Raw genomic sequence first — 24301 nt, 5'->3', positions numbered from 1 at the left:
TTGTCATTGAAAGTTCATCCTTGTTCTGACTGAAAATGCTATTAATAGATCAACTGTCAGGGAAGTTGTATTCTAATAGGTGTTCTCACAAGCCCCTTGGGGAACTTGAATAAAAGGAAACGTTCAGTATTATCCATGTTTGAAAAATCTTGAAAGTACAACTCCTTTTCCTTTTTTTTTTTATTTTTTTTTGGGGGCGTGGGGGGGTTTGTTTGGTTTTGTTGGTTTTGTTTCAATTTTTGATATATGATTTCTCTTTCTGAAGATTCCGTAAAATGAACAAGCGTCTTGTTCCCAGAAGACCCCTTAGTGCCTCCCTGGGCCAGCTGAATGAGGTGGGCCTGCCTTCAGGAGCTATCCTCTCAGAGGAAGGGGGAGTGGACTTGCCCAATAGGAAAACGTCTGCTTTGCCAAATGGAATTGTGTCAACAGGCAGCACGGTGACGCAACTAATTTCTCGAGGGACTGATTCCAGTTATGACACTGCCCTGAAGCCAGGGAAGATGGACCATCTGAGTAGCAGTGCCCCTGGATCCCCTCCTGACTTGTACGGGTCTTCCTACCTGTTGTTCAGATTGTCATGTGTGTAAATGTGGAGTAAAAACAAAGTAAACCAGTTCTTAAAAAAGAACTGTTCTTGTGTTTGGTTGGGTTTTTTTTAGCAATTACAGAGTAGAAAGCTAAAGCTAAAACTAAACAGTGTTACTTCGTTGTTTGCTTATATTGTAATTGGAGAAGGTGGTACAAGCCTTCAGAAGGTGGAGTGTAGACGAAGGACAGTGTGTTAGATAGGGTACAGTGTGCTTTATCAGGCTTTAATGAGTAGTGCCATCTTTCCACTTTTTAGGCTGGAATCTGTCCCCAAGAGCTCTATTTCTGCCTTGCCAGTGAACCCTCATCCTGTGCCTGCTCGGGCACCAGCAGATCTGTCCACAGTGTCTGTCGCCAAGCAGTTGCAGATGGTACCACGAGGGTCTCAGTTGTACAATGCACAACAAGCAGAGATGTTTTATCAAGACCCCAGAGGAGCTGCCCCATCGTTTGAGCCAGCACCCTACCAACAAGGTAAGACTGACACCAAGCTCTTTCATCCTCATGCTGATTTTAGTCTTTCGTCCCACTCTGGGTTTTAAACCCTTAAATTGAAGTTTTCTTGCAGTTCATGTGGTCTAAAGACACTCAGATGGTGATGCCATAATAAAATGGAAATTGGCAGCATTTTATGCCTTGACTGAGGACTTCATTACAAGTGAAAACAATACTTGTATTGGTGCAAGTGTTGCAAGTCCTGTCTTCAGTTCTTCCTGACTGGGATGGATCAGGGACCCAGTACACTAAACCTTAACTCAGTTTGACTCAGGAAAAATGGAAATAAAGGTCATGTGATGACTAGAGATAAATGAAATTAGAGAAGGGTGTTCACAAAAAAAAGAAAACATTATAAAAGAAGAACTAAAAGGAAAAATTCTAACTGTAATGAGACCAAGTGGAGAAAGATAATATTCAAGGGGATTAAAAAGAAAAGATATGGCTACGTATGTGAAAACAGGGAATGATTCTTAGGCAATGTGTGGTTGCAGAGAGAAATGAGATAAAGTGAAGTTAATACAAAAGAAAAATAAGCAAAGGAAGACTAAAAGAAGTTGAAAGCAGAAAAAGTCCTAGAAAGGAAAGGTGAAATGGGGGAAGCCATTTCTGTGAGAGTTGCAGAGCATTTTGAGGAAAAACAAACTACTTATATTTGTTCATTATGTGCCAGTGAACATCTGAGTTGTCTACAAAAGTTGATGTCATGCGCATATTCATGCTTATTTTAAAATTATCCAGAAATCCCTGATAGAATAATAAAATCTTCAGGTAACCAGTCAATGTGATCTTAGTCTTTGGTGATTTACAGTTTTGAAATGTCTTTCTCCTGTTCAAGATGTAGAACAAATCTTATAATAACTTTAAATCCTAGTAATCCAATGTCCTCTACCCAGCCAGTGGTTCTGATATGTTGGCACAAATTGAATTTTAGTTGTGTGGATGAAGACATACTGGCTGATCTTCAGCTTGCTTTTTAGGTCTTACGTAGCTGAAAGCATTTGTAGCAATCTGCAGAGACATTCTGGTGATTTATTTTTATTTGGTGTGATGGCAGGACTTGTGGGCTCAGTCTTGCCACCTCTTCATCAGCTACTGTAACATTGCCACCATGCTGGTATCTTAGATAATTATACTGTGTCACTTGAGCTTTGGATCAACTTTTGCTTCTTCAGGGTTTTCTGCAGTCAATTTTTGTGGACAATTGTGGTAATCACTTTCTGTATCTTGTTTTTTCCCACCTTGCCTTACTTCAGGAGTGTACTATCCCACTCAATCTATGTCTCGCTTTGTCCGACCTCCTCCATCGGCACCTGAGCCGGGCGCGCCCTACCTGGAGCACTACGGGCCATACCTGCCAGAGCGTGTGGTGAGCCCGCAGTACCCACAGCCTCAGGGGTACCCAGCCCTGGCGCAGCCTGTGTATCCGCCGCACTACGACGGCCGCCGTGTTTACCCCCCTGTGCAGCCCTACCAGCGGGAGGATGTGGTGCGGGGCAGCCCGGTGCCCATCGACATCCCGCCGGCAGCTGTGCCCCTCTATGTACCCGAGTCCAGAGACAGATACCAGCAAACAGAGGCTTATTGCCCAGTGGCTCCACATCTCAGTCAGATCAGACCTGCGTGCCACAGGGTATGGGTTCTATACTGTGGTTTTTGTGGTTATTTTGAGAGATAAACGATAAACTGATTGAGAAATTGAATATTTTTGTACTAAGGATGTGGGCTTTGTGAAAGTCTGAACTTTAGGAAGCTGATCAAAAACTGGAAGATAATTTAGTTACCAGTCAACTCTGCAATTGTAATGATGTTAATATGTAAAAGTAGGCTGCTATTTAGTGCTCGAAGTAGAAAAGCATTGTAATTCCCTTTGGATGTCTCATAAGTCTGACTTCTCCAGCAAAAATTAGGCTGGAGAGGGCTACTTCAGTGCAGATTAAATACAGTGTGTAGAAATGGTCATGTGTGCATTCTTGTACAGCCCATCTGTGACTGACCAGCTCTGTACCTAAATAATAAACTTTAAACATGAAATGTTTGATAAAAGAATTAAATTCTCTTCTTCTAAATTTTTTCTAGCTAGATGGCTAACTGGAGGGTCTTCCTAGAATACGTTTAAGAACTTGTTTTGATAAATTGCCAGCTGGAATTGAGTTCTGTAGAATAGTTGGACTTAAATCATTCAGATTAAAGGCTCTCAGTCCTATTGCTGAGTCCAAGAAGTGTTTTTGATGAAACTTACAGATTTATCAGTTTTGAATTTGCCATGTTTGTGTTTAATTCTATTGCAAAGTGAATAATAAATGTGACTAGGTTATCATCTGTAGAGTTCTACTGATTTACAATATATGACTGTAATGGAGACTTGCCATGCTGAACATGTTCCAGTGGGAACTTTGCCAGGCTGGAATACATTCCCTGTTTGTGGGCTGTCTTTAACACTGACCAGTGTAGGAACATATATGTCCAATATGAAAGTTAACAGCTATACTTCAACAAAATGATCATTACTTGTTACTTTAACAATTCTGTCTGTCCTCTGTATTTCACTGTCCTTGCAGTATATGGCAGTATATAGCTTATTTTGTTCAGATAAACAACACGTAAAAGATTACTTGGTTTGTGCATTAATGGTTCAGGAGCTCTGAAACATTTTTCTGTTTCTTCATTTCAGCCTCATCCCAGCCTGGATGAGCTTCACCGACGAAGAAAAGAGATCATGGCCCAGCTGGAGGAGAGGAAGGTGATTTCTCCACCTCCTTTTGCACCATCACCAACCTTGCCTCATCCTTTTCATTCTGAGGAGGTAAGCATATTTTGACAAAAACATGACATACTGGCATGTTTAGAAAATACTTTGGAGTTTATATGCTGATAGGTGTCGTCAATAAGAAAATCAGAGCAGTGCATCACTAGCAAGTGTTGGGGCAAGTAGATTTTGTGCCTAGGTGGGAAGCCCACGTAGTGCAGTCTCCACTGTTTCAATTAGCTGTTGATCTACCACTGGTCCCAAACTCTTCACTCTTAGTGCCACCAAGAAAATTAATTTTGAGCCATTACTAATTGAAGTAATTGGTCTTCACAGTTACCAGACTTTGCTCCTGACATATTTAGAATTAAATAACAGCTTGATAGAGATTTATTTTCTTAACCAATGTCAAAATATCACCCTCAGACTGGCCAAGTGAGCAGTCAGCCCTGGGAGCATGGCCAGGGGATCAGAATTTCATGCACTTCATGCATTCTATGGCCCAGTTCCAGAGGATGATGTATCTGATAAAAAAATAATCCTGGTGGGTGTTTCTCAAGTTCACTGTAGTTGAAGTGAATAGGGATGACTGTGAAACTGCTTCTTCCCTTCACTTACAGAACCAGATTTTTGTTTTTGTGCAGTACTTGGATGAAGATCTGAAAGTAGCCGGGAAATACAAAGGAAATGACTACAGCCAGTACTCTCCCTGGTCCTGTGACACCATCGGCTCCTACATTGGAACCAAAGATGCAAAACCCAAAGATGTTGTGGCAGCAAGGAGTGTGGAGATGGTGGTATGCAAGGATAAGGGCAAAACAGAAGAAGAGTGGATATTTCTGTGGGTTGGGAAGAATTTTCATTTCCTTTCTAGGATGATGGTAGTGCTTTTGTTTAAGCTCAAAAGTGAGTTGCCATCACAGAAAGCATTTGCAGGTGTGTGAAGCACTTTGAAAACGAAGTTATGAACAGTCCTACGGTAGTGTAGCTGGTACAAAATTCTGCATATAGATGCAGGATAACCACTCTGCTCTGAAGCTACGGATAGCAAGAATATTTTGCAAGGATTATTCTTTGAACTTACTGAAATGCAAAAATTACTCTGTCCTGGCAGTTTGTTAATTAAGCATGTCCATCTGTTGCTGCCTGTACTTCTGTCAGAGGAAGATGCTGTAACTTTTATTCCTTGTAAAGTGGCTGTTACTGCTGCTAACAATGTTCCTAGTTTTTACTTAAAGGACTGTGATTTGTGGCCTCAAGAGTATCCAAAACTTGCATGAAGTTTTTGAGAGAAGCACAGTCAAAACAGTACTAGGCTGCTTCTTCTTGAAGACAATTGCTGACTCTGTGCTGTGCTTATTCAGCCCTTCACTGAACTTTGGGAGGTGAACCATGATCTTGTTTTATGCTGCTCCATTTTTGCTAGATCAGCATTGCAAAATGAAGGGGCTGCTAGGGTGTTACTATTGGGAGTCATGAATGGAGAAGAAAATAAAGGAGTCCAAAATACCACCACTATTCAGCTTCTTCCTAGCATTCAAGCATTACTCAACACAAGAAGTAGGCTGGTGGCCCATTAAAGTTCAAGAGAAAAGACTGTTTAGTCTGAGGGACTAATTTGGAGAGGTTCATCTGTTCTCCTTCATCTCCCATCTGCAAAAGTGATCTATTGACTTTTATTTCCATATTGTCAGAGTCATGGTGACCTTTCTTTGGCCGATAAGAGGTGGCAGGGGAGCATTTCTAATCCGAATTCATTCTTCTGTGGACAGGTGCTCACCTGTTGCAACTACTTAACTAAGTCAGAGTCTTTTTGGTTCAGCTTCTCCTCAAACAGGCTCCTGTTTTTCTTTCTGCCCGATTGGAATTACATGTATCTTTTTGTGGAATTACGTGTCTTTTTTCTGTCTGCTGAATTGCTTTCATCTTAAAACCTTGAAGGCATTGTGGGAAATTGACACAAAAAGGAGGCTTTCTCCTGAAAAAAGCAGAGCAAAAAACTGCATTTCATCTGCAGCTTTAGCCTTTTTACCTGTCCTCTTCCTCTCAGTCCTACACAGTGTGGTTGCCTGGAGTTATCACACTCTCACATTTGACCTGGGGAAGTACTGAGATTACTTGGAATCAGCTTATTGCTGTCCAAGTGGCAGCATCCAGGAATTGATAAACAGCTCTTGGCTTTCATCCCTGCTGCTAGAAAACTGTGCAAACAAACTGCAGCTCAATTAAGAGAAGTAGTAAGGTTCTGGAGAAACAGCCTCTTTTTTCAAGGCTAAACAAAGTGTACTTCTGCCCCAGAACTAATTTTGAGATGAGCAAAATGGGATCTCTGCTGCTCTTCAGTTTTTGTCTCCTCAAAGGAAGAACTATCAGGAGATCCTTACTGAGTTAATTCTTCAGTAATTTTTTTTTTTATCATTCTTAAGAGATTTATCATTTTTATCACTCGTAAGAGATTCCTTTTTTCAAGGACAGGAATAGTATCATCTGAGAGTGCATAATGCTGAATATTCTGCAGATTACATGAAGCTTTACTGAGTAAAGTAAATAAAAAATAAATTAAAATTGGTACTAGCATCCTGTAGCCTCAAGGTTAAAATGTAATTTTTTTCCAGAATTCCAAAGTAGATTCTCCATATAGTTTCGGTTTCCAAGTATTACATTTCTTGAGTTTAGCTTCCAACTTAGTTGTTACTGCCATTTTCACCCCTTTATTCTTGCCTCAGATATGTTAATTGTTTCTAACAGTCCTTAACCCACTGAAAACTTGTAGAGTTTTAATTTTGGACCCTACCAAAGTTTGTAGCCTTTAGACCTTTTTCTTGGTGTAGTGGCCCCACTTACTTTGCTCTTTTTGTTTCACTGTGTATAGTTTTACTTCTTTAGCAAAGTCTTAACTTGATTTTCGCAATTCTTACCATGTTACATTTTCTGGTAGCCAACAGATAGCTTTCCTATTTAACTAAGCTCTTTGAGGAGAGAGTGAACATTTTATCTGTTCATATGCTGACCTATCGAGGTGTTTGAGTCTGGAACTCATTTAGAAACCTGGTTGTTCCAAATAGTACTGCTGCTTAATGAAAAGTGCCTGAAAAGATATGCTAGACATGTACAAGTAAGTACTGTACTGAAAATTCCTATTCTGAGTAATTTGCAGGCTGTTCGGTGATACAATTATTAACCTTGGCATCAGAGAAATTTCTTTTGGATTCTAGAAGGAATATGTATTCCTCAGAAATGCCCACTGATCTCTTCTTTGAGTTTGTTTAGGGGGGAGGCTTTTCCCCCCCTTCTCTTCCCATTTTACTTTCTCTGTCTCAATATCCATTTGCTTCTGCTCTCTTCTTCTGGATTTGATCACAATTAGTTTTGCAGCTTTTTCAGTGTGGTGTAGTAATGGCCATCTTAAGATAGACCATTGAGCGGAGGTCCCCTCTGACAGTGGAGTTAGACACTGAAGAACAGGAAAGCTATTTGAAAGGTGAACAGAATAGTGAATACGAGAGAGACTTATAGTACTGTTACCAGCCTGTTGTGAAAGGAATGTGGTCCTGTTAATTTCTGTATGAGTTTTTGAGTGCCTTTTCTATGTCTTGTCCAGAATGTGGATAGTAAAGCCATGCGTGAGCAGCGACTGGACATGCAGCGACGAGCAGCTGAGACGGGGGATGATGACCTCATTCCCTTTGGAGACCGACCAACTGTGTCAAGATTTGGGGCCATCTCTCGTACTTCCAAAGCCATGTACCAGAACTCTGGGCCCATGCAGGCCATGGCGGTTCAGGGAGCTGCCACCAAATCCATCATTTCAGGTACGATCTGTGCTCCTTGCTATTTTTTTTACTGCTACAATGTTGTACAGGTTGAAGACAAGCTCTGTAAACTTGTATCTTAGAAATACAGCTGAGGTGTCTGTTAATGCCACTTAAAATAACTCCAGATAGGGTTATACTTAGGAGTCTGAATTCAGAAAAAGGTTGCCACAGCTTTCTAAGATCACTTGGTCTGTTCAGCCTTGACAAGAAGAGACTGAGTGGAGACCCCATAGCAGTCTACAGCTTCTTCCCAAGGGGAGGTGGAAGAGCAGGCCTTGATCTCTCTCTGATGACCAGTGATAAGTCTGGAGCTGTATTGGGGTGAGGGGGGGTTAAGTTGGATATTGGGAAAAGGCTCTTCCCCCAGAGGGTGGTGCACACTATACAGGGAATGGTCGTGGCCCCAAGGCTGCCAGAGCTCCAGGAGCGTTTGGACAACACTCTCAGGGACGCATGGGGTGGGATTGTTGGGGTGTCTGTGGAGGGCCAGAAGTTGGACTCTGATCCTTGTGGGTCCCTTCAAACATGGGATATTCAATGATTTGATGACATGTTTGTGCATACATAGTGTATTTGTTAGTGATATGTTGTTGCTATTTGGAAGAAGTTTCTTTGTTCTGCCAGTCCTTCTGATATGAAGCTTGTTTTAAATCTGTAGTAGCAGAATCCAGAAGCTTAAGGCTTTCCCAAATACATAATGCAAAACCATCTTTATGAAGTACCGTACTGCTGCTCTCCTGCTTTTTGGGTGGCTGCTCCTGCAAGCTTAATGCAGCCATTGTCTTGTGTACTGTTAGCCAGAGCAAAAAAGTAGGAGTAGTTAATTTTTGACATGTCTGCTTTCTAATCACAAGTGTTAATATGGCTGTCTGTTTTACTCCAAAAGTTTTTCTCTTTCTTGAAGTGCACTGAATAACCTTAAGAAAATATTTAATTATTATATTACCCCAAACTTCCTTCTAGATTTTTCAGGCAGTAACTTTCTAGACTTTATTACAGGTAGAACTCTGACTTCCCTGAAAACTTAATATTTCAACTGTAGTTACCTAGGTATGTCAGGATTATCAATCAATTCCTGAGTCTTTTAGGAACTTCAGTAGTAAAAACTGCAGTCGTAATGTCTGTAAGTTTTGTTCTGTGTCTTCATCTGCCTGAGTATCTGAAGTCCTTTACAATATCAGACTCTAGAAGGCTGTCACAGACCATTAGACATACAGGAAGAGTTACATATTAGGCATATGAGACCAGTCATACAGAGAATTTCTGGGTTCATTTAATCAGAAGGAATGTTAAACTTCTCATACCTAGAGGATTGGCCTTTTTTCTTCTCTGTCTAGTTCTGTGTTGGCTGAACCACTGAAAGAATGATGTTGTAGTAATGCAACCTGGTTTTCTTTCTGTTCCCTTTGGCAGACTACAGTCCTTACGGAGCCCATGGTGGCTGGGGAGGGTCTCCATATTCTCCTCATCAAAATATACCTTCTCAGGGACGTTTCAATGACAGGTAGGATTGCTTTATTTTTCCTTGCCTTTTTCTAAATTTTCTTTTATCTATATTCTTTTTTCTGTGCCAGCTGAGTAAAGCTTGTTTTGGAAATCTCCTTATTTTTGCTTTTCTGATCCCAAAGGGAGAGACTGTCCATGTCGGATGTGGCTGGTCATGGGAAGCAGTTGCCCTCAGCTGAAAGAGAGCAGCAGCTGCGCATGGAGCTGCAGCAAGTTGACCATCAGATCAGCCAGCAGACACAAATGCGAGGACTGGAGGTTGGTAGCAGCATTTGGAGCAGCACGGAGGGATGGTATGGAGAGAGATGAAGCTGGTTAAAGCTGACCTTTCTCTGACTGTAGTGATATAAAGTAACAACATTTAATCCTGTGATGCCAGGCATCTGGGCTGTGGTACAAGTGTCAGCCTCTCTGCTTAGCAGCAGAAACTTCCTCACACTCCATGTGCAAATCAACACCATATTTGAATCTGCACTCTGTGCTCAGTCTTGTTTACTGTCATTCTCTCTCACTCCCCCTCTGTTCAGCTCTACTCAGAGGCAAACTCATGGTGTAGGTGCCTGTTCTTCTTGGCTTTATTGCCATTGGAAATGTCTGATTTTATGTACAGAAAACCAAGAGCTTCATCAATTTAGTGTTTGGCTTTGTGTTTGTACCGGTTTCTTCCTAAATAGCACAAGCTACAAGAGTCGAGAAAGTAAATATGTAATATATTTAGCTTGAAAAATTAAGGCTTAATATTTTATGTCTCCTAGCTTAGAAGAAATGTAGTTGCAGCACAAGGAAAGATGGGTGTGTGTTTGTAAAAGAATCAATGAGCTGAAATATTTTGGTTTTGTGAGACACAGAAGGAGAAATGTCAAGCCATAATGAATCAGTAGTTTTAGAAAGCTTTAGTTTCTTTTTTTCCTCCTAGGAAAAATCAGTAAATACTTACCAGAAAACTGTTCTAGGTACCTCAGCAACTATTCATGTTAATATTTTCCCAGAAGAAATTGTTGTAAATAGTGGATAGCAGCTTCTGCTGAAGCTCTGGTTACCTAAGAACATGTGTTATAGAGGAGGGTTATTGCAGATAAGAGCTCACAATTAAGTCGCAGCAGTAGTTGCAGTAACATGCATTCTTATTTACTTGAAACACAGCTTGTGTTCTTGTACTCTTGTTTGGGAATGAGAGGAGAAAATGTTTTAAATCTTGAATGTCTGCCTTTGCCATAATACAAGAGTATTGGAAAGTTGCAAAACCACTAAGTGGCCTTCCTCTCCTGCTCATGATTGTTGTGATTGTGTCAGCGTTAAATCTTACAGAGCTGGATGTTGAGCCTTGATTTTGCCATAATATGAATTTGGCAGAACTAGTCAGATATTTTGAGTAACAACAGCTTTCAGTTTATCTCTTGTGTTCAAAGCTGCAAGTAGATATTGGAAATCAAGGAGTCTTCACTGGTTTACCAATTTACAAGGTTGCAGCAATCAATTCAGCCAGCAGATGAGGAGCTAGATAATTTTGATTTTTCATGGCATGAGCTTTTCTGCTTAAAGATCAGCCACAGGTTGGATTGTGTGCAGTACAAGATGGTGTGTTTATGTATGCAGAGCACACACTTGCTGAACTGATTCGGAAGTATTAGCAGATTTTCAGAGTGGCTGACATAGCTACTGCTTTTAGTAACTTGAAACTTGTAAACAGCCGTGGTCACTTGGCCCCTCTCTGTTTCTCTGTTTCCTCATGTGGGTCAGTAGAGACCTACATATTGGCAACTACATCTCTCAAGATATTTTATATGATATAATAATAATTCTGGCTCTGCTGTGGAATTATATGAACTCTAGTGCTGTAAAATAAAGCAGCAGATTTACTTATATGCAGTTCTCTTTTGTTGAAGATGTCGCTCAAACGACTAGTGTTTTTGTTCGTGGGCTTAGTCTTGGTTTTGAGGAGGGAGTGGTATATGAAGTAAACACATGCAAATTTATGACAGCAAGAGGTATTTAACACTGCTTGTTTAAAAATTAAAAGATTTGTCTGTGTGTAAATAAACATGTTGAAACTTGCACTGGAAGTGATTTCAATTGGGGTGTTGTGAAGTGTGGTGAGAGGTGGCCTTGGTTTTGCAAATGAGGAATACTCTGCAGTTACGGCCTTAGAGCTCTCTGTGCTTGGTGTGTCGTGTGCTCAGTTGTATATGTGCTTGGCTTTATGCACTTAGGCTGTTAGTAACAGGCTGCTGTTGCAGAGGGAGGCGACTACCCTGGCAGGCCAACCACAGCCCCCACCCCCACCTCCCAAGTGGCCTGGGATGATCTCAAGTGAGCAGCTGAGCTTGGAGCTTCACCAGGTGGAAAGGGAAATTGGGAAGAGAACCCGTGAGCTGAGCATGGTGAGTGCTGGGAGGGTGGGAGGCACAGAGATGCAGTGGAGAGCCATGTACCTGGCTTGCCCCCCTTTCATCCTGGCAGAAAGGCTCCCTGCTGGCTGCCCACACCTGGAGTCATCTATGTGACTCTTCACCTCTTTATTCTTCAAAACCTCCTGAGAAGTTTCCTGAGTCTTCTTCATTAAGAAGTTTAATGTAGCCACTTTAAAATGCTGTTATTTTGTTGCCATTTGAAATAAGTGTTGAATTTGATGGAAACTAAATCATCTCCATGGTTACTGTGCCATGAGTTCTATAAACTCCTTTAACATGAGAAACCTCTTCTGCAGGTACAGGCTAGTGTTCGAAAGTCTGTGTGCTGTTGCAGTCTGTGGCTTTTGCTTGTTTTTACAAGGATTATCTCTTCCTTTCAGGAAATACTGTGTCCAGAGTGGATGAGCATATCTAAAAGTCCGGTTTTTGTCTCATGGCTTTTGTGGGTTAAACTCTGTGACTGCAATTTACTGGCCTTCTTCTTCGTCCTCTTAAGGATGAAGTCTCCAATTTTTTCAACATACTCTTAAAGAATTTTTCATCTGTCCTTTCTTTAAAGGAGAGTCAGTCTTCACTGGATATGAAAAACAAACTGGGCACCACTAAACAGACAGAGAATGGACAATTAGAACCACAAAACAAGGTTCCAGCTGAGGACCTTGCATTGACATTCAGGTAACATGGGCCTTCAAACTGTCTTTGTGTAACAGGAGAATAACTTCTTCAGGGTCACTTTCCGAGTGAATAATTCCCCTTGCCTCACATGAGCTGTGATGGGGAAGCACCTACTAGGAAAAGAGGATACAAATCAAGTTTTTATAGTGCAGGCATGAATTAAGGACCTTTCTAGCTGGTGAGTAGGTGAGCGGAATGAGACTGTATATTAATTAATGCAACAGAAGACTTGCAGTGTCCATCAGAGCAGGAATCCATCTAGTCAGTATTGGATGATTAGTTGGGAGAAGCAGGAGTTACACAGCCACCACAAAAGAAATCTTTATCTGCTGTTTTAGTTTTGAAGAAAAGAAGTCTCCCAAATGTGAGAGGAAAGTTATTCCATCCTGCTAAGGTTTGTGATGTAGATGTTGTCTAGGAAGGTATGCACTTTGAAACTAAGTTTTAGTTGTAGGTAGAAGACCTGTGTAGATGCTGGGATTGATTTCAGTTCACATTTAATAGATGGCTGGAATAAGATGTTGGCTGGGAATGCTGGAAGTCTCCACAGCAAGTATTTTCAAATGGCCACAAGCATTTACATGTATTCAGGCTAGCACTGAACAGAGAAGCTCAGTTGTTGACATAACTTCATGTGTGAGCAGCTTGGAATCTTGGTATTTATTCAGAATGAGCATTTTTTGTATAAATACACTATTGCTGATGAAGTCTGCACCTTCTATTTATAACCAATGCTGGAGTTCTGTGCTGCACCGTCAGATTGACGCTTTTGAGAGCAGGAGCTAATATTTTCTTATGGTGCTCTGAAAGTAAGGAAATCAAAACAACTTTATACTTTCAAAATTAAAAAAGAAAAAGTTACCTAGGTAAGTTAAATATTCTGGAGTGTGTGCACTGAAGTCCTCTTACTTAAAAATAAATTTGAAATCTCAGTAATTCCTTTTTTTTACCCACTTCCCCTTTCTCTTCAACTTTTCTTTAGCAGTGATGTTCCAAATGGATCGGCTTTGACCCAAGAGAACATTGGCCTCCTGTCAAACAATATGGCATCTCTCAACCTGTCAGAGGACCCCGAGGGAGGAGGAGATGGCCATGACTCCCAGCAAGCGGGAGTGACACCAACAGCTGCTCCATGAAGCAAGGCCAGCACACCCTGGAGTTCTTTCTGCTGGGGTGTCGGCAGCTTCCATCATGTTTTTTTCCAGGAGTGATTGGAGAAACCCAGGAGCAGCAGCAGCAGTAGCAGAGCAGCAGGTCCAGAGGCAATGTGCACAAACACAACTACTAGAAACAAATCCTGCACATAGTTCACATTAACGCATTTTTTAATTAAAAAATGAAAATTAGCAGTATCTGCAAGCAATTCAAATTAAATTTGTTTTTGTTCTGTGAATGAACTTTATTTTAATAACTTTGGACGCCTTGAATCCCAGGGCTTAAAAAAAAGATATTATATATATACTCTGTTTGATTAATTGTATGATCTTAATGAAGTAGGTTTTTTCTTTTACTTTCGTATTATTACATACCCAGTGCATAATTCCATATCACCTTTATTTTTCAATTACTAAAACAATCTGACTGCTTCCTTGTATGGTTTAAGGATAAACAAGGAATGAGGGTTGGAGAGTAGCTGTGAATTGCAGTGTCAAAAGATGTGCAGCAAACTTCATGCTTAACACAATTTCTCCCATTGTGGCCAGGACCTGAACCTGAGCTTCTTGGTGAATTTAAACTACAAATGACAGAATCTTTGCAAAGGTGTGGATCTTTTTAAAGGTTGGCATTGTTTAAGGTCTATCTATGTTAGAATTTACACCTGAGAATCAACCTGCAGTTTGTCAGTGCTGCAGTGAATCCACCTGAGTTGCCTATTTCATGGGGGAAGAATTGCACCAAAATGACCACTGGAGGTGCAGCACAGATCCTGCCAGAAGTACTGAGAAGCAAATTTTGCTTGATAGATCTAATATTTCTCTAAGTAGATGCTTTGTAGGTATAAGTCAGAGAAGACGTAAGTGTCTTTTGAATTTATTTCTTTTAATTAAAGGTTTCATTCTTGCTGCACATTTTTTGACTTTTTCCACATCCTGGATGTGAAGAACTCTTGAGAATGATTTTTCAAGTGCTGCTCCCTCTTTACTTCCTTGGCCTGTTCTCATTTTCTCTTTCTGGGTTAGACTACTAAGTGGGAAAGCACTGGTTATGTAATAAATTACTGCATTGCTTTGGTTGGGTAAAGCAAGAGTTAATAAATTTTCTTGGGTTTTAGTTTTTTTTCCTTAATCTTAACTCCTTCTGAGGTCATAGCAACCTTGGGCTAAGCTTTGCATTCATCATACTGTTAAATAAAACAAAAGGGGGGGTGGGAGGGGATACAGTCCCACTATTGCCTACCAGTAGGAGAGTCCAAACAGAAGACTCTTTTGAGTAGCAATTATTTAATTTGCCCAGTCAAGGCACCGCATTTATATACTATTTCACATTGAATTTGATTATGCCCTACAGACCTGGCTGGTCAAGGATTTGATACACATATTGGCTTGGGATTCGAGCTTTCTTTTTTATTTAAATAAAAATTTATATATAAATATATATATACATATATACATAGTTATATCTGTATATATATTGGGTGTGTTTTAAGAATTTTTTCGCATGAGCGCAGCTGTTGTGATCAAATGTCTGGGAGGTAGAAGCACTGAATGAAATTAAAGGCATTTTTCAATAAACCCTGCACACACTTTCCATGTCTTCACATGAGTTTATTTCACTCTTAGTTGAACTTCAGCCTCTTAATTGCCAAGAGTAGTTCCAACCTTGCTTTTTTCCAACCCCTCTTTTAACTTTTGGCAAAGAATCTTTGCACTGAAAGAGCTTCATCTCCCCTTGCCCCCATCCATCTATATCTCCTACTTGAGGTGAAGAATTCCAGCCACTCCCCGTGGAGCTGAGCAGAACGGGGGTGATGCAGTTGGGAGCCCATCAGGTCTGTTCTTCCCTTCTCTGCTCTGGGCATGAGGAGAATAAAGGTCTTCTGGCTGCCAGCTCCCAAGTCACCTGACACAGGCCCCCAGGCCCTCTCCTATCATCCTTCAGTGCAGAGCACCACCCTCAGATCAGCCTTTTCCTTTATTTTAATTAGTTTGCTCTTTCCTGCTGTGTCTTTATTATAAACACAGAGAGCTCATCTTAGTCAAGATAATTAGTGCAGTATTCTAATCTAGGAGGACAAGCCCAGAATGTTCCTTTTTTTGACTGTAGTAATTGTAGATGTAAAATTAATTTTCAAAGACGGTTATTATAAGTTGGACCCTACAGATTCATTTGTAATACTAGGATGAAAATCTGGAGGGGGAAAGACCTCTTTACCTTTTATCTCCTAGTTCCCTTGCCAGGTTAGGGATTATTCTTTTCTCCACATTTTCTCCTGGAATTCTTCAGAAAATGCTATTCAGATTGCTGGCCTACATATGATGAATGCTTTCAAAATCTGTGGATTAGAAGGGGGACCTTACTGTTGGGTTTTTTTCTCCTTCATCCAGCTCTCTGTGCTGTACTTTGTGCATAATGTCCTTGTTGTGTTCAACGTGTCCAGGTGAATGCCCTGTTTGCCCAGAATTATAGTTAGGCTTGTTAAATACTTTGTTTAACATCTACTTAACAGTATTGATTTTTGGCTTTGTTTCATCCCCTCCTCCTCTTACCCTTATTCTGCTTTTTTTTTGCAGAGGTTTAGTTGATTAAACAAGCCAAACAGCAAAATGCAGTGCATGCTCCTAAGTTTTTTCTGGAAACTGCACCTAAAATGTTCCAGTTTTGTGGAAAAACTGTGAGGCCTCAGAAGACAGATAGCACTACATGTAGTGTCAGCATTGATCATTTCAGCTAACAAGCCTGAAAATATCTGGCGAGACTCTGTATCTTGCTACACTTACTCCTGCAGCCCATCATTGTCCCAGTTGTGCAGGAATTCTGGTCACCTCAGGGAAATTGCTCTTGGCTATGAAGTGGCTTAGTTACCTCCATTGGGCAAGAAGCAGCAGTATTACCATGGTGTCAGGGCACTACTGAATCCTTTGGTAGGGAGGTTAAATTTTCTGCTGCACCAGACAACTCTGAACCCTCATTGACATCTGGGTTTCAGACAAATGGACAGCATGGAGAAACCTTCAGAACAGGAATCTTCAAGTGGTAGGTTAAGCTTCTGTTTGTCAGTGATTCAGTTAGTATATAGATGATGTCTGTTTATTCTGTGATGTTATTTCCTTCCTGTCAACATCTCATCTTTCTGTCCTATGACCTAGGTTTTTTTCTTGATAGAAGTTTAAACTTCTGCCCCTCTTGCATGCTGTCCCATTTCAGAGTAGGACTTCCTGTGGATCTGAGCACCTTTCAAGCTAGCAGCACTTTTATCCCCGTTCTTCTGTAGTTCTCTGTGTAGTTTCTTCTGAGCCTTCTCTCACCTTTTTGCATCCTTTCCTCCCGTGGCTTGCCCATCCACCCTCCCTGATTGTGTAACAGTGACAGCTTGCTGCCTCAAAACAGAGCATTCAAATGAATTCGCTTAGCCAATAACTTCTGTGAAGTTGCCTTTTCTAATGGTGTTATTACTCAGTGATGCACAAATGTGATATTGCCCCTACTGGTAGGCAAACAGGGGATCTGTATAAACATGGCAAACTGCTGTTTTTCTTTAAAGGAGAGCCAAAGACTTGTGCTTTACGTTTTGTTTTTTTTCCCCCCTGATGTAGCCATCTTGATTGTCAGACATTTGTGTTGGGTATTGTAAGTTGACTGTATTATCCTAATAACAATTTCCAGAAGTTAATGATTGTCAAGCCTTGCCCACACATTGAATTGTGGAAAATCATTCAATTTAGTTGTACAATTTGCAATGTACTGAGATGTATCTGAGGTGCTATGATGTGTTTTCAGTCTCTCATGCACTCTCTCAGCTCATGGAATGGCTCATTTAGAGAGGGAGAAGGAACACAGAAATGTTATAATCAAAGAAGCCTTGTCTTTAAATGTTGAAATCTAAATTGAATATTGATTGAAAATTTCTTCAATTACAGTAATAGATAAATCTGTATTACAAATGTGACTGACTTTTAAGCCCACGGGGACTGAAAAGATTTGTGAAATGCTAGCATTGCATTAAATTAGATGTGGAAGAACCAAACTTGTATGATGATATTGTCTCTTGACAGCAAGGACTGAGTAAGGTGCGGCAAATTTTGTGTAAGGGTTAGGAGTGAGGCTTTTATTGGCAATACAAGAAAGCTGCTTGCATTTCACTTCCTTGAGCTACTCAAACTCTAGCAGACTTGTTACTGAAGCTTTTAGGTTCAGAGACAAATCTCTTTAAGTCTGAGTAGCATAAACTCTCATTTCTGTTGCCATTTATAATTTTGGACTATAACAAAGCAGACTTACAAGACAGTCACCTGAAAGACCCCCAGCATAAAGTATCTTTGTGGCTCTTTCAGACCGACTCTTATGGTCCAAGAGATGCCGTGCCAGTGTTCAGGAGGCTCAGCAGCAGGAGTGCCAGCCACCTTCTCTGCTCTAAAATGGGAGGAAAGACCCAAACATATGAGCAGTGTGCAAGTTTTTGTGCTTGTCTATGTGTGTGTATGGAGAAGTGTTTGTGGTCCTGGGATAGATAGAAGGAACACAGAGCAGTGCTGCTGGGGCATAATGTTACCTTCACATTCAAATTTTGTCATCATTCACTTTCCAAAACACAGCCTTCCATTCCTGCCTCCTAATGTTGCTGATATAAAAACAGTTCAAAAAAAGTCACTTAATTTCTTGTGTCACAGCAACTTAATTTCTTGTGTCACAATAAATCAGTTGCTGGGGGGGAAGGTGGGAAAGAGAGCAAGAGTTCTTGAGTTGTCTGCATTGTAACGGAAAACATCTGCCTTGCTTGAGTAACTGTAAGCTGAATTTCTGAGGAAAGTGAAGCAGCTCTTCTAAAGCCATCTTTTGCATACAGCCATAGTGCCAAGAGCTTGATTTACCTGTGCTAAATCAACATTCAGATTATTATCTAGCACAAATTGATTTGCTCTCAGATCATATAGACTCTTAAAATGTCAAAAACTTCACTGGGGAGTCTCATTTCTGTAGTCAACTGTTATCAACTGCATTATTTTCTGTTGGAATGTTGGGGTGACAGACAAGAGTAAGTTAATTCTAGTTATACAACATAAGAAAGGGATTTGGAGAAATGTTGTCCCAGCACAGTGTCTTTTACAGTTAACGTGTGGTCTTTTTTCTTCTGTAGGAAAAAATAATGCAATTGCTTAGTGTTGCAGCCTTCAAGGCATTTCTTGTGATGCAGGTAGAGCCTTGGTTAGCAGAGAAAGGAAATCAAACTTAATGTTGATTTTCTTTATAATTTTATTTCCTAACGGCAAGTGCTGTGGGAAGTGTGGTAAACAAAGTGGCTGCAGCTTTTTCTGAGATTTCTCAATAAAAAACCACATGGCAGTGTGGGTTTGTCTGCATCAGGAACATCACAGTCATTTGATGTTTAAAATATGGGGCCATAGTAATCTAAATTGGATGCCTGTATCTTAGTAACATGAATAATTAACTGATCTTTCCCAGGCAATCTCTGTAATTCCAGTGAGTTTGTGTGTGACTTTCAATGCCAATTGACGGATGTTCAGCAGTTGGCAAGGTTTAGATGCCTAACTTCATCCGGCAAGGCAGCTTTCCTTGGATATACTGGTTGGATGTTTTCATATGCCAGGAAACAACTGTTTTCAAGATCTGAAAGTTTTAACAAAACACAATTGTTCACATTGGTTTGAAAAGTACAGTCTTGGGAGAGACAAAAACAACAGGTGTTGCAGTCTCTGGAAATAAAAAGCATTGGACATGATGGAATTACCTGTGAAATGTACATGGGGTAAACATATCTGTAAGCAGAAAAAAAAGCAAATACTGTGAAGTATTTGATATTTAAGAAATTACTTGCTTCTTTGTAATGTTAAAAGATTTTATTAATAGTTCTGTGGCAGACAGTACTCACAAGTCTTTGGCATCCAAACCGGATTGTATATCAGATGGATCCTACAACTGGATATGTGCACTGACCTCTTCATTTGTAGCTTTCTAAAAAGAAATTTGGCAGTAGCCTTTTATAAATGCATTAAGCAACCCAAGAGAAAAAAACCCCATTCACATCACAGCTGGTGCACAGTTCATAATTGGTACTGTTCATCTGCAGCCTCTCGTAAGTGAAGCTGCTCAACATGGGCAAATCTAATGACTTCCAGAGTTTCTCATAATTTTACGGAGCTCCCATTCCCCCTTCACCCTGTGCTTGCTCTCTAAGCAGCCTCTGTATGAAAAGGGTCTTTCCTTGAAGTCAGCTTAGCAACTGCTGTAGCTTGGCTATTTTTCGCTATTTTCTCTAAATGGTAGCGTTGTGTTAAGCTCTTTCCCCTCCTTTTAGTTGTTGCTGTGAGGAGGAAGAGGTGAAATAAGGCATGTGTGAGAGGAGGAGGAAGAATTGTGGGATCTATTTTGAGAGCTCCCACCTCTTCTTTGAAATCATCTACTTCCAGTTGTGGGATTTCTTGATATATGATTTTTTTCCTGGTTTTTGTAAGCCTAATTTTCTTTGATCTTGTTAGTTCTGTACAAGTCTCCCCGAGACATTCTGCAGTCGTTATCACCTTTTTGGGTGGAGTTTATTTTATTTTTTGTTTGGTTGGTTTTTTAAATAACTTTTTAACATTGGTGCATATGTGCTTGGGATAGAGCTCATGTAATTTTCCAATCGTATTGATTGTATGTGATTGTGCCCTGCAGAGGTATATTTAACAAAAAATAAAATAAAAGGATAGTCTAGGTAATAAAGGAGACCATGAGGTTCATTGAGTCAGGTTATGAACTATTTCTTAAATTTATTTAGGATCCTAGATAAGTGAAATTCCATCTGCTCTTCTCGTGAATCAAATGCTAAACAAAGTGTCATTAATTCTCTCATTGTGTTGGAACTGGGTTTTTTCCTTGCTTTTCTTCTCCTGCTATTTTCTTCCTTTCATGTTTCTCTTTCCCGTAAACAAAAGTTCTCAATTCTTCATGGGAATGGCTGGCTCTGGGTTGATATTGTGGATATTTGTTTGTAACTATTAATATATTCATAATAGGAGTAGAGATAAAGTAGAATGTAAGAAGAATTCCATACATTTAATTCTTTCCGAGTTAGGGGAAATTACAAAATCTTGTACATACAGGCCTCGTCCTGGGGGAGATGTTCAGAGGTACATGGGGAATTGCTGTGTCATTTCCAGGAAAGGGTAGGTGCTTTGCTACCTTTTGGGAAAACTGAGATAACAAAAGGAGTAGAAGAAAATTCTCTATATCCAACTCCCTCTGTCTTTACTCCTACAATATACTTTTCAGACTTGAAAAGCAAACCTTATAGATACTGTGCTGGAGAGAGTAGATTAAAGGGAGCAAAAGGCAAGAGGATCTAGAGAATTGAAAGTTAGTATTTGTCTCCTTTATTTAATCCTCAGACCTATAGAGCCAACGGTGTCACTTTTGTATGAAAGAACAAGAGAGTGGAGACCTATTGTACATGCATGGCAGTTACATAGAAAAAGCCATATGTTGAAATGCTATTTCTTCATCCCACTTCACCTTGCTTTTCTCCCTCTTAAAGCTGACTCAACCTCACCTTGCTCTCACATAATGTCTAAGGATCCTTTGAGTTGCAGATTGAACAAAAAAAAAAAAAAAGAGTGGAAAGGTGATTCACTATTTGGTTTGTAAATAGATGGAAGTGTCTACAAGGTCTTACCTGCTTTTCTGTCAACATTTATATTAAATGATCACTTAACGGAGAACACTTTGAAATACCTCTTGTTTTCTGTCTGGGATGAATGTGCATTCTTCTAAATTTTGTGTGAGGTGTAAGACTGTCGAACTGTCTGCATAAGATTTTCACCAGCTCAAGATGTGTTCTCTGCTGGGCTGGAGCATAACAGATGCCAAATAGCAGAGAAGCCACGTGCCCTCGATCTTGTCTGCTCTCTTCTGACTCCACCTGTAAACAAAGTGGCTTCTTCATTTGTTCACCAGAGGTGAACATGAAAAGATACTAAAAATAATCAGTTTTGTTAATTGCTCAGAGTCTATATATTTAAAAAGCAAACCAGACCCTTCAGAGCAAGGAGTGAGCAGCATTCATGTAATGTTGAGCCTGGTTTGGAACTTGCCTTAAAGTGAGAATAAGGTTTGCTCCACAGTCTGCTTTGTGGTTTTTAGTCTTCTCCTTTCACTTCTTTTTGTGGGCTTTAAGAAGTCACTCAAGCTGCTGCTTCAGTGAAAAGCTGTTCCTTCTCCTACTCCAGGGCAAACACAGCCTTCTGCCCTCAGAGTTTGTGCATGTTGTTCATTACTATTGTCTTTATTCTTGAGCCTGGGCACCACGGATCCAGCTGTGGTGTTTTTTGCTGTGTTGAAGCCCATCACTGGTGTTATTAGGCCCCCCTCACAATTTCACACTCTCTTGCTGGATGACTTGAAGCATTCAGTTCCTATAAAGGAATGGTATTTAGTGGGAAATCCAGCAGAAAACTATGTTTCATTTGGTGATGGTTTCCTTACCCTTTCTCCCACTAGTCTGAGGATTTGGTATCCTCATGTAGTGACTCACTTTAGAAGGAAAAAAAAAAAAGAATTCCTACAGTGGTTGGCTTTTAAAAGGAAGATCTGAAGTGCTGTGGAGAGTCAGATCGCTTTGGGAGGGAGGCGTGGGTGCTGTGCATCAAGAGGGATCAGGGAGAAACTGGCTGGGTTTCTGTGTGTGGAAAAGAGGGGAGACTGGGTTCAAGCGTATGGTACCTGCTGGAATTTTTTTTTCCTGTGGATATGGATACCCAGAGTAGAAAGAACCTTGCAAAGGCTAGCTCATGAGACTCCTTGATTCCATCTTGCTCTGTGAGTACATGAGTTGTCTTCCCTGTGCATAGCCATGAAACTCAACAGTAGGCACCCAAAGCACAAAACAAAATTAAGGAAATTTATGTTCCCCTCACCAATCAAGTATGTTTAAGAGCTCTTTCTTTCCAGCTAGGATTTCAGTTGTTTTGGTAACCTACTTCCTCCTAACTATGAACTCTTAACTACAAGTGACAGCTTGCTGCCTCAAAACAGAGCATTCAAATGAATTCGCTTAGCCAATAACTTCTGTGAAGTTGCCTTTTCTAATGGTGTTATTACTCAGTGATGCACAAATGTGATATTGCCCCTACTGGTCACTTGTAGTTAAGGGTTCATAGTTAGGAGGAAGTAGGTTACCAAAACAACTGAAATCCTAGCTGGAAAGAAAGAGCTCTTAAACATACTTGATTGGTGAGGGGAACATAAATTTCCTTAATTTTGTTTTGTGCTTTGGGTGCCTACTGTTGAGTTTCATGGCTATGCACAGGGAAGACAACTCATGTACTCACAGAGCAAGATGGAATCAAGGAGTCTCATGAGCTAGCCTTTGCAAGGTTCTTTCTACTCTGGGTATCCATATCCACAGGAAAAAAAAATTCTAGGACTACAAGTGTGGGAGAGACTGGAACAAAAGCATGATGCTTCATCTGTCTTGCCCAAGGCTTCCAGGCTTTGGTGCTTGATGGTTTTGAGCCTCTGATCCTTGCTTTGGGTCTGGAAGCAGCAGTTTAGGAGAAAAACAACCCCTACATTAGAGCAAACAAGACATCTAACAGTTTGTATTAAGACCCTGGCTATCTTAGATGCTTCCTTAGGGATAGCTCTCCTCAGATATGGGTGCTGGGATATTGCTTGGAGCTGATCCAGCAATAAACTACTATTTACGTACTGCACTCAAAAGATACATTTACCCAGCTACCGTGGAAGAAGTGCCTTGGGAGCTCTGTGGGATGTGCAAAACCCTAGTTGTTTACTTTTGGTTTTACTGCTTTAAAATATCTCTGAGAACTGGGAGAATGGAAACCTGGTGCTGGGCTGTCTGCCTGGTGTAGAGCATCCTTAATTCACCTAGAAATCCCTGTGTTCTGTTAGCATGTGAGTTACCTCGAAAAATTAAACCAGCAGCCACCTGAATGTACAGAGCCTGAGTCCTTCCTTTCTTGTGGAGGACATTTTTTACATTACCCTTCAATTTATCTCCACAATCTGTCCCATTTAACTACATCCCACACTGCGACAAGTAAGACCGTTTACCCAAACCAGTTTGGAGCTGTGTTTTCCCTTAAGACCTGAGCTCTTACTGGAGGCCAGGGACAGGACAGCTCCAGCACCTGCTAAGCCAGCCTGCTCCTGGGTGAAGTTCAGGGGCAATGCTGCTGAATTCGTAGAGCAGCTGCATCCTGGATCAGAAATGGTGGTGTTCTGTCCTGCTTACTACACTGCCTTGTGAATCTGGACAGGAGTTGGAGTAGCTGCTGTTAATCCTCAGCTTTCAAGCTGTGCAAGCAAAAGGCCACAGAATCACAGAATATCCTGAGCTGGAAGGTTCCCACCAGGATCACAGAATCCAACTTCTGGCCCTGCAAAGACATCCCAACAATCCCACCATGTGCATCCCTGGGAGTGTTGTCCAAATGCTTCTGGAGCTCTGGCAGCCTTGGGGCTGTGACCATTCCCTGGGAAGCCTGTTCCAAATGAATGTGTTTAAGATGGGATGTATTTGAAACTGCAGAATGTGAAGTGGGGCAGCTTCTCCCAACTTGTACCTGTTCAGGAAATGGGGGACAAGTGACAGAATCTGGGACAGATGGGGGAAAACATTTTGCTTAGCTACAAGATACCAAAATTAGGTATACAAATATCTGATATCATTTTATTCACACTCTTGAAACTTTTGGGGCTTTTCTCATGGGATAAGCAGTTCGCTTTCTGTTGGCAAAAACTGAGGGTATGTACTCATATGGGGTAGGTGGTCAAACTTTCTCTTGTCAGATTGAACTTTAAAACCTCTTTCAAACTAAACATTGCCTCTTTTTTTCCCTACTATTTGCTTAACCTTCGGCAGCTGGTCATCAGCCTTTGGC

At 40.7% G+C, this 24301-nt stretch overlaps 1 protein-coding gene across 15 annotated transcripts in view; it reads left to right on the top strand.

Annotated features, from left to right (window-relative positions):
• Positions 1-21118, top strand: part of RC3H1 (ring finger and CCCH-type domains 1) — a 63983-nt gene extending 42865 nt beyond the window's left edge. For 6 of the 15 annotated variants that reach the window (XM_085068732.1, XM_085068738.1, XM_085068731.1 and 3 more), the window contains exons 10-20: positions 266-547; positions 848-1065; positions 2343-2719; positions 3761-3892; positions 4456-4632; positions 7437-7647; positions 9064-9154; positions 9279-9414; positions 11367-11537; positions 12127-12242; positions 13225-21118. In XM_085068732.1, the coding sequence (XP_084924858.1) occupies positions 266-547; positions 848-1065; positions 2343-2719; positions 3761-3892; positions 4456-4632; positions 7437-7647; positions 9064-9154; positions 9279-9414; positions 11367-11537; positions 12127-12242; positions 13225-13378 (2065 nt within the window). In that variant the 3' untranslated portion in view covers positions 13379-21118. The remainder of the gene's footprint in view (positions 1-265; positions 548-847; positions 1066-2342; positions 2720-3760; positions 3893-4455; positions 4633-7436; positions 7648-9063; positions 9155-9278; positions 9415-11366; positions 11538-12126; positions 12243-13224) is intronic. The other 9 variants (XM_085068737.1, XM_085068736.1, XM_085068744.1 and 6 more) reach the window with 9 other exon arrangements.
• Positions 21119-24301: the final 3183 nt, after the last annotated feature.

The sequence above is a fragment of the Lichenostomus cassidix genome, chromosome 8 (genome assembly GCF_008360975.1).
Source record: "Lichenostomus cassidix isolate B80296 chromosome 8, HeHo_3.0, whole genome shotgun sequence".
In the NCBI taxonomy this organism is placed as follows: Eukaryota; Metazoa; Chordata; class Aves; order Passeriformes; family Meliphagidae; genus Lichenostomus; species Lichenostomus cassidix.
Note: the sequence above shows the minus strand (reverse complement) of the source record. Positions and strands in the feature narration are given on the sequence as shown.